Source organism: Galeopterus variegatus, unplaced genomic scaffold (assembly GCF_000696425.1).
Source record: "Galeopterus variegatus unplaced genomic scaffold, G_variegatus-3.0.2 Scaffold8404, whole genome shotgun sequence".
NCBI classification, from domain to species: Eukaryota; Metazoa; Chordata; class Mammalia; order Dermoptera; family Cynocephalidae; genus Galeopterus; species Galeopterus variegatus.
Genome location: NW_007734515.1, coordinates 73,582 through 83,557, shown reverse-complemented (window position 1 = coordinate 83,557; position 9,976 = coordinate 73,582). Strand labels below are relative to the sequence as shown.

The 9,976-nt window shown below is 42.7% G+C and overlaps 1 protein-coding gene and 1 pseudogene across 1 annotated transcript; both read left to right on the top strand.

The window, feature by feature from the left end:
* Positions 1-557: 557 nt before the first annotated feature.
* On the top strand, positions 558-7,577 carry LOC103608425 (annotated as a pseudogene).
* LOC103608424 (serum amyloid A-3 protein-like) lies at positions 2,138-5,930 on the top strand. The gene is made up of 4 exons (XM_008592855.1): positions 2,138-2,164; positions 2,801-2,918; positions 5,198-5,336; positions 5,730-5,930. The coding sequence occupies exons 2-4, from the start codon at positions 2,828-2,830 to the stop codon at positions 5,866-5,868; spliced, it is 369 nt and encodes a 122-aa protein (XP_008591077.1). The 5' UTR covers positions 2,138-2,164; positions 2,801-2,827; the 3' UTR covers positions 5,869-5,930.
* Positions 7,578-9,976: the final 2,399 nt, after the last annotated feature.

Sequence of the window (9,976 nt, the reverse complement as noted above, 5' to 3'; positions counted from 1 at the left end):
AAGGACCAGTTAGAGGACAAGTTATCTTTTTTTTCAGGAGTAGCAATTGAGAATGGCTGACTGCCACTACTCTCAGTTGTTCTAAGCTTGGTCCTGGAAGACACTGTGTGTCCCTTCCCAGAAGGCAGAATACATTAGGTAACAAAGGAAAAAAACATGCAATGAGGGTAAATGTCCCTGTGACGAGTTCTTCCTGGTGTCTAGGAATTGCACTTGCCTGCTCACTGATCTTTCTGTTACACAAGAGAACAATTTGAATGAGATGAAAAAGTGCGGGGAGGATTTCTGGTACTGAATGGTCACAAAGGGAGTAAAATAAATGTGACAGGGTGTGATCACTGGCCCATGATTTCTGCCCCAAGGAAAGTAGGAAAAAAGAGGTCTGGACATCACATACCCTCCTCTATGAAGCAGTTCCCCCAAGGGAGCCATGACCAGTGGCTGTGGATGGTTGACAACTCTGCTCCTCTCCACATTCAACCTCCTTTCTACTCCTATTACCAAGTGAGCCAAGCCAGCTCAGAGACTACTCGGACCACAGGGAATCCCACCTTTCTCAAGGAATGGAAGTTGTGCAGAGACTACCCAAACGTTGCTTACCATAGCCTTGGATGAGAACCAATGGGACAAGGAAATCCTCCAACAGCTACCTGCCCTATAACTTTTACCTCATTGTGCCTAAAATAATTAAAATAAGTCCCAGACACAGAAAGTGGCATATTACTTCTTAAATTGGCAGGTCTAACCTAAGACAGTGATTCCCAAACATCATGTAATCGTTGTCTGATATCTTTTGTCCTGGGTCATCACTTCTCTTTCTAATGTTCTAATTCCTCTAGTCTTGTAAGAAAATTGGAAGTCCTTCATCCTCGTTCTCTCCTGGATTCCTAGTTGAGCACAAGTCCCACCTCCTTCCTGGCCATTAGATACCATCTCCCAACATCTCTGCTGTCAAGTCTCCATGATTTGCTCGCATCAGTCTTGGAGATTACATCCAATGCACTTCCCACATTTATCCTCTCCCAGCAAATACTCCAGGCGAGAATCCTAAGCTGTGATTCCCAGGGCAGGGCCTTACTTGACCTGCTGCTTTCCTTGGGTTCCACCCCAGGATCCCATAGTGAGAAGAACCAGTTCTGATGTCCTCTGGATTCCTTCATCATCTCTGCCACGTTACACCTGCATCATCCTTTCTTCTCCAGGGAAATCCAGTGGTTTTTAAAATTTTCATTTTGGATGAAGAGATAGGGATAGGGTAGGTGACTGGACTATGGACTCCAGCCCCCTGGTGACAGCTGCATGAAATCTCTTTCCTAGATAATCTTACTGAAAGTCTTGCTTTTCTGGTTCAAACACCTGTTCTCTAACATCACACCCTCCCAGCATTCTTGTGCTGCCTCCCAGCTCTCTCTGCTTTCTTCCTGAATCTACTATTCTGACAATTTAGCAGCCAGTGGGCCATTTCCTGCTCATTTTTATCATATTTCTATGTGACATTGTAGCAAATTTCTACACTACAGTTCAGCATTCCTGGATGATAGCATCCTCCAGATATAATCTGCCATATGACCTTCTATAGCAAATGATCACAAGTACACTGGAGTTTGGAGGACTCTCTTTTCCAGTGCTGAGTCCACCGACATGGGTGCTAAAAGCCTTATTTTCCTGGATTGTCTATCTCCTTCCTTTCCTACTCTTGTACCCTAAGGTCCCAGCTTCATTCTGAGCTGTCTCTTTCAGTGCAGCCAATTCAACTGTTCCATTTGCCTTGTATTCTCACATTCTGTAGACAATCAAATCTCTTTTTCTAGTACTGATTACCCTTCACAGTAAATTGTCAACTCATTATTGTGTGGAAGGAAAATACTTCCCTCACCAGGAGTAAGACTGGAAACAGGCAGAAAACCATAACTTGTTATTCTCCTTAAAGTTGCCAGATTGCACAATCTGGAAAATTAGATCTGTGTGAAGAAATAATCTTGATGTTCTGGGTGCTGTATTCCAGCCAAGAGGGATTTCCTAAATCCTGTTGCTTTGCTTCAAACCTCTCCCCTCCCATTGGTTCCATTAGCATCGTGTCAGTATATATAACACCAGCCACATCTCCCCAGCAGGCGGGACAGGAGCTCAGCTTCACCTGGGACTTGAGCAGGAACAGCCAAAGGTGAGGTGCTAGAACTTTCCAACAGTTTTACTCTTTGGGGATTCTCTTTCCCTAGCAGCAGTCCTGTGCTGCATCTCAGCTCTCTCTGGATCCTTCCTGAATCTACTGTTCTGATCATTAGAATTCCCCAGTGTGAATCCTTTCTAGTGTAGGAATTTTCTGGTGTGCTTCCTTTGTGTAAAGTCAGTGATAGGGAGAACAGGCATTTTGCAAATATTTTTTGATTGTTTAACTCATCTCATATTACGAGGAGGTATGTTGGTCACAAACCCCCCAACTGCTTCTTTGGAAATGTTCTGTTGAGTTGGGTTTTAGGAGTGATAGGGTATGATTGAAATGGGAAGTGGTTTTTACTAAAGGTCTATTGCAATCTCTCAGACACTGGGGTTCTGAAGAGACAATTGGAGATGGAGAACTAGACCCTCTGGATATCCGTCACTTATGTATCTATCTATTGATGTATCACCTATGTATACACACATATCTATACACACTATCTATATACACAGGTCTCTCTGTGTGTGTGTGTGTGTGTGTGTGAATCTCACATGTGTGTGTGAGATTTACTCCAGGAGTGCAAGGATGGGTCAACATTACAAAAAAACAAAAATCCAAAGCAAAACATGTGTTTTCCAGGGTTTGTTTCCTTGACCCTGCTGCAGTATGAAGCTTTCCATTGGCATCATTTTCTGTTTCCTGGTACTGGGTGTCAGCAGCCAGGGATGGCCAACATTCATTCAGGAAGCTGGCCAAGGTAAGGAGCAAAGGGTGGGGGCAGGAGGCTGCATCAGGATGCCTCAGGATTCACCCAAGCAGAGGCCAAATGCCTATTGGCAGAGGTGGCAGTGAAGCCACAAATGAATAGAGAAGGAGCAGGGTTTTCATGATAGTAGTTCCCCATGCTTTTATGGCCAGCTTTGATATTCTTCTATGAAGATTCTCAGGCCCAAGGTCATGTAAGGTTCGAGCCACAACTTTTGAGCACTGGTGTGGGACAGATCTGGAATTCAGAGGTACGTGTTTTCTTAATAAAAGTGGTGCTAACTGTCCCCAGTTGGGAAACCATGAACAGCTCATTTCTAGGTCTCTGGTAGCCATGAAGCAGGTGCATTAAATGTGTGGAGAGTGTTTGCAGTGAGGCTGAGCAGAGCCAGCCCAGTCCCCATCCACACAGTAATAACAACCAAGGTTGACTGAGCTTTTAATGTGTGCTAGGCATTGTTCTAAGAGCTTTTACATGTATGAATGAATTAATTTTCCTTTAATATCCTTTAACCTGAGATGTAGGCGTCATTACTAACCTTTAACTGAGAAAATCGAGGCACAAAATGACTAAGATACCTAAGAAAGTCTCAACGCAGAGCAGGATTTAACCCAGGTAGCCTTGCTCCTCAGACCTTGCTCTGAACCATGGTTCTCTACTGCTTCTAAAACAAGAGTGAGGGATTTGTGAACATATGTCAGGTTCTTTACCCGAGAAATGGCAAATATTTGGGATGTGGTGTCTTTGGAAGGCAACCTTACCTTCTCTCCCTGTAATAAAAGACACAATGAACTACCTGGATGAGGGATCTACTGCAGTTCAGACATGGCCAAGAAATCGACAGCAAAAGAAATAAATATGCCCTACTAGCCATAATAAAGTAGCAAAATTTTTGTTTTCAAAATGCAGTATTTTAAATTACATGTGTTATTATTTCTCTATGATAGCCTCTGAATAATTATTTTAAGGGTTTGCTGTGAATCCTATCTAAATTCTCGCACACCCAGCTAAAAATATCTTTTATTCTTTAGGTTAATGTTTTTCAAAGGGTTTTTCTAGGACCACTTACATGAGAACCACCTGGGCGGGTGTTCTGTGAAATGCTGGGTCTACAACCTTCACCCACCCACCCCACTGAATCACAATCTCTGGGGTTGGAGTCTGGAAATTTGGACTTTACCAAGCACTCTAGTTGATTTTTATGCACAGTAAAGCATGAGAACCACTACCTCTGGGTTTATTGCCCCCAAGGATCCATTTAAATCAGTAACTCTGAGGAAATAGTAGAGTAAAAATGTTGTAACTCTCAATAAATGAGATCTATCTGAATGCCAGAAATAATAAATATAGAAAATGAAGATTTTATCTCATAGATTACATAAACTGTGATTATAACTCAATGTTAGATTTTCCCCTTTATCCTGATCAGTTATTTTTTTTTTAAATCTTTGCTATTTAACTTTAGCTTGATCAGATTCCCTCTGTCCATAATGCCCTGTTTCTCATCTTCATTTAGTCCTTATTCTTTTTGGGGGGATCCACACTTTCCAAAGAAGAGAAAAGTGAGGTGATAATATATGGAACACCTACAATGTTCTAAATAGACACCATACCTGTATTTCTCATTTCTGCATAACCACTCTGAGGTAGGCATTCTCCATATTATGGGGGAGGACACTGAAGTTTTGAACTAGTGAGTCAGTTGCCCTTTTTCTGCATGTGATTATTTAAAGTTCTTGTAGAGAGCTCACCTTTATCGCCAGCTGATCAAATTATGACAGTTGCCCAGGTTCTAAATGTACCCTTGACACTCAGATGTCCCCAGGACTGAGTTGTCTCCCCTCTGCTCATGGGGATAACTATCTCTCATTGACTAGGTTAGGAGCTTTGAATGTCTGCCAGCTCTCTCAGAATCCCTGTGTTCTCATGCCTTAGTCAGAAGGTTCTTTGGATCTTCCCAGGTAGAGGGTCATTGTACAATTAAGCATCATTAAAGATCTTTCCACCTCTTTCTTACATGGATCACACACAGTCAAAAGCAAAGTAGCAGCAGAACTTAGAGTAGAAGCAAACAGAACAAACCTATACCAAGTGTGAGTCTCATTACATTAACCTAGGGAAATGGAAAGTAAAAGTATATTCATTTCAAGCCAATATAATTTCCAAGGGCTTTGTCCAAGGCTAAAATCTTTGGAATCAATGGGAGGAAAATTTTTATTCCTCTATTTTACCAAGACATGATCATATTCATCATTTACTTTCCTTTCCAGGGGCTAAAGACATGTGGAGAGCATACTCTGATATGAAAGAAGCCAATTACAAAAATTCGGACAAATACTTCCATGCTCGGGGGAACTATGACGCTGCCCAACGGGGACCTGGGGGCGAATGGGCTGCTAAAAAGATCAGGTAATGCAGATTTTGGGGGATGCCAGGGATGGGTGGGCAGAGCTTGACTGCCCCGGACAGACAGGAGGGGGCAAGCTTCCCTACAGACAGGTTTTCTCTAGAGGCTGTGGGCCCTGCTCCTCTTGCCCACTCCCCCTCTCTACGTACTGCGGGGTCTGAGTGGCTGGTGGGAATGAGTGATTCTCACCCCTCCTCTCTGGGTGCTGTTCATCCAGCATAAGGGAGACCAGCCTGTCTGAGTAGGGCTGTGCCCAGGCAGGGTCAGTCTTTTAGCCCCTCCTTCCTTGGTCTTCCTGGATTCCTCTCAGAGCCATGCCCTGGAAAGGGGAGAGTTGGGAGGGCAGACAGTTGCTCATCTGTGATTAATTTCTTTCCCGCCTGCCTTGAAAACAGTGATGCCAGAGAGAATATTCAGAGATTCATGGGCCACGGAGCAGAGGATTCATTGGCTGACCAGGCTGCCAACCAATGGGGCCGGAGTGGCAAAGACCCCAATCACTTCAGACCTGCCGGTCTGCCTGATAAGTACTGAGCTTCCTCTGCACTCTGCTTTCAGGAGACCAGGCATTTGAACTAGATTTACTGAATTCTACTTCCCTAGTAGTTGCTACACAATGCATCAAAATGCTTAATAAATGCTTGTAAAATCCAATTTGTCATTGGAATTTGTAAACAAACGATAGTCTTCAGTCTTCCTGGGAACACAGACCTTTTAAGTACCATGAGGATAATCAACAAACTTCATTGTTTTTATTTTTTAGAAAAAATTGGGCACTAATAAACAATAGTAGGAGTTGGGGATAAAACTATATGTCCATACACGTACCAACTATAAATATATATGTTCCATAAAATGGAAAGATAAGATAATCTTATGAGCAACTTCAACAATAAAGTTTAACACTAGATAAAAATCTACAAATTTTTAGAAAAAATACAACAAAAACTGACTCAAGAAGAAATGGAAATCTGGATTATTCTATAATTATTTTAAAATATTGAATATTCCCACAAAAATCAGCAGGCCTAGATGGTTCTATAGGCAAATTTAACCCTCCAAAAAAGGAAAAATTATTTCAATTTTGTACAAACAATTCTAAAGGGTAGAAGAGAAAATACTTCCCCACCCTTTCCACAAGGTAGGAAAACACTGACACCAACAAAATCGAAGGAAAATACAAAAAAGCAAAAATACCCTTAGTTACCATGGATTAGCTCAGCAGCAACCATATTCAAGGTCAAAGCACAGCCTGAGGTTATGCCTCTTACATTAGCTCAGGAGATCTTGGAATCTTGGAGAGAGGTGTTGTCAGACACCCTCCACAGTTTCTTTTCCAAATCAGGTCCTCTACCCGGGGTCTTGCTGGCCAGGTATCTCTGGGTACAGTGGACTGTTTCCAGGCCTCTGTGTCCAAGGCCTCCTCTCTGTCCAGTCAGTTCTGTCCTTTCACCTTCTTTGTCATCCAAAAATCTGGGTTCCTCAGGTCTCTCTCCTGCCATGGAGGCCTAGTCTCAGGAGCCTTTCCCTCCCCCATCCCATCCTTCCTGAGCCAGGTGTTAATCAGTCCCTGTCCATGGTTACTAAGAAATACCTTTCAATGCCACTTCCATTCTATCTTTCCTTACTCCTTGGTTCAGCCCATGATAGAACGTCACTTTCCCGTTGCATGAGATCTGTCCACTCCTAAATCCTCACCCCAGGGTTACAGTGAATGCCTCTACAGCACTTTGTTCATGCCTTCTGAGAAACCAGCCATCCTTGTCAGTCAGTGGGTAATGTGTAGGGGAGTCCGCCCTGGAGTAGGGGCTGTGGCAGTATGCGAGGAACCAGATACAGTGGCTGCAGTGGCTGCGGGGCTGATGATTTTAGGAAACTACTAAAGTTCCTGTGGAAGGAAAGTAGAATTTCATAAGAACAAAATGGGTGAAGAGGAGAAAACGTGCAGTGGCTGTGAAGGCCCTGACCCCATGTATGTCAAATTGACATCTTCTGATGGTCATGAATTTATTGTAAAAAGAGAACATGCACTAACATCAGGAATGACAAAGCCATGTTGAGTGGTGCAGGTCAGTTTGTTGAGAATGAGACCAATGAGGTCAATTTAGATCCCTTCACATGTGCTATAAAAAGCATGTGTGTATTTTACCTACAAGGTTCGCTACACTAACAGCTCCTCCGAGATTCCTGAATTCCCAATTGCACTGGAACTGCTGATGGCTGCGAACTTCCTAGACTGTTAAATAAAATAAGTTATAACAAACTGTTAACTTTTTTCAGTATTTAATACCTGTAGTTCAGTTAGCATGTTGCCAGTATGCAATTGAACTATAAAGTTCATTGCAAAGCAGATTGTCTTCTCTTCTTTTGCATAGCAATCAGAGTTGACATTTGTCTGTTACATCAATAAATTAAGGACATTTTCACAAACTGAGAAATAAACAAATATGCCAATTAAAAAAAAAAGAATGACAGTGATAATGACAGCTACTATTGGTGACAAGGTGACTATGGGACACACACTGCTCTAGTGCTTTCTCGTGTTACCCCATTGGATCCTCTTATTTTAATTATCCTTATTTAGAGCTTAGGAAACTTGAGGCACAAACAATTTAAATGACATCCAGGCCACATTGCTAGCTTGGTGCTAGAGCCAGCATTCTCAACCATTTGCTATAAGCAGCAATCCCATTGAAGTTTAGAGTTTATAAAACTCTTTTGCATATATCAGCTCACTTAATCATTCCTTCATTGAGGGTATTCCATGTACCACCGCAGTTGATCCTCACACTAAATGTATGACTCTCACACCAAATTCATATGGTGGGGGGAGTGAGTCATGACACTTGGGAGCCGACTCAGTAGGCAGTAGGGACATACATAGAGGCCAATCCTACTCCAGGGTAGCAAGCAATAACAATGATGCTTGGAAGGGACTGCAAACCACATAAATGTGTTCCACTAAATAAAAACTAATTGTATTCCCAACTCAACTTCTCCTTAATCAACTCCCCAAAATTCCTATGACTACTGCAGTGCCACTCAACATAAGAGGAAGTGTGATGGTGGGGATATCAGAGTGGATAGAATTAGAGGTATTAACTGCTTGCAGTTAAAATATTTTACTTTTGCAGATTTACAATGATAGTTGATGATGTGAACACTTTGCTGGGACCTCTCCCAGGGCCTTGGAATGGTTCCACATAGGTAAGGGGCCCTGAAGTTTAAGCTTCATCAGCTTCACAGTAAATATACCTCTGTCTACGTGCATGTCTGACAGGACAGTTCAAAAGTCAAGCAGGATGCAGGATAATTATTTGTGGCACTGTTCCATACATTGTAAGATGCATGTATCTCTGGCCTTTGTACTGAATGCCTCCCAATCATTGTGCCAACCACAAATGTCCCCAGAAATATCCAAGAGCTGGGGTGGAAAGGGGGGTGGGTTCAGTACTATCCCTGTTGGGAACCAGGGTCTAGCTCTCTCTCTTCCAGAAATTGACAAGTTTGGAGAAGAACTATGTTAATGCCATTCTCTAAGGAGGTGGCCACATTTAGTGGCATTCCTCTACCCCCAGCGCCTGACTCAGTCTTTTATACTGCAAGAAGCAACACTTTGGGAAACAGGTGGAGAAATCATCCTTGAGGTGTTATTCTTTGAGGATGATTTATAAGTTCTTCCCAGCATGACATAGACTGTCAGTCACACAGACCCTATCCTGAGCAGCCCATGAGACAGCACAGATCCCCAAAGAAGATGGTGACTGGCTCTATGTAATTGGGCCCAAAATGACACTTGCTGTCCCTAGCAGCTCCAGGAGTCTGCATATCTTATTTCCTTAGCAACCCACACACCCCCAAGTTCCTTTGTGCATGTGATGGTTCCTGTGAGCATGAAAGTATTTGCCTGAAAGCTTGGATGGGCTTTATGTGTGTCAGAGCAGACTTCCAAGTGTATCTACTACCTGGAATGGGAAAGAATATGTCAGATAACACATGAAGTGACCACTGGCGCTAGCATCACGCTGAGGAAGTTTAAAGAAAAAAATGCTCTGCTGCATTTAAGATTTTAATTCTTTCCTAAGGAAATTGTGTTTCTTACATCGTTGGCCTCCCCGAAGATATGAAACTTGGAAATCATTTTCCCTAAATAGAGCTCTCTTTCCACCTCCATCTGCTAAGCCCTAATGTGAAAACATGTTAGTGGATTTGTAGCTATCTCTCTTACCTTGGACTGAGCATTTTATGGGTAAAGAAAAGGTGTGATTGGTCTGGTAGTTAAGAATATGCCTCCATGGAGTGAGATTCAAGGTGTGGCTTACTGAGAGTGGCTGCAGAGATACAGGGCAGTTCTGAGCAGGCCTGTGAGGAAATGTCCGCATGATGACGATAAAAGTTCTGATTTTCATCCAAAGATTTAATGATGTAGCAAGTCAGGAAAATTAAGTAGGACTAATAAGGGCTGCATAACACTTTGATGACAGCCATTTAATTACTGGATACGTACTATTCACTCCACAAATCTTTATTTAGTGCCACTATATCACTGGGGACACAGAGGTGAAGGAGACAAGAACCCTGCTCTTGAAGAACTCACACTCGGGTAGGGAAAGAGAGGCAATGAAGACATAAATGAATGGAC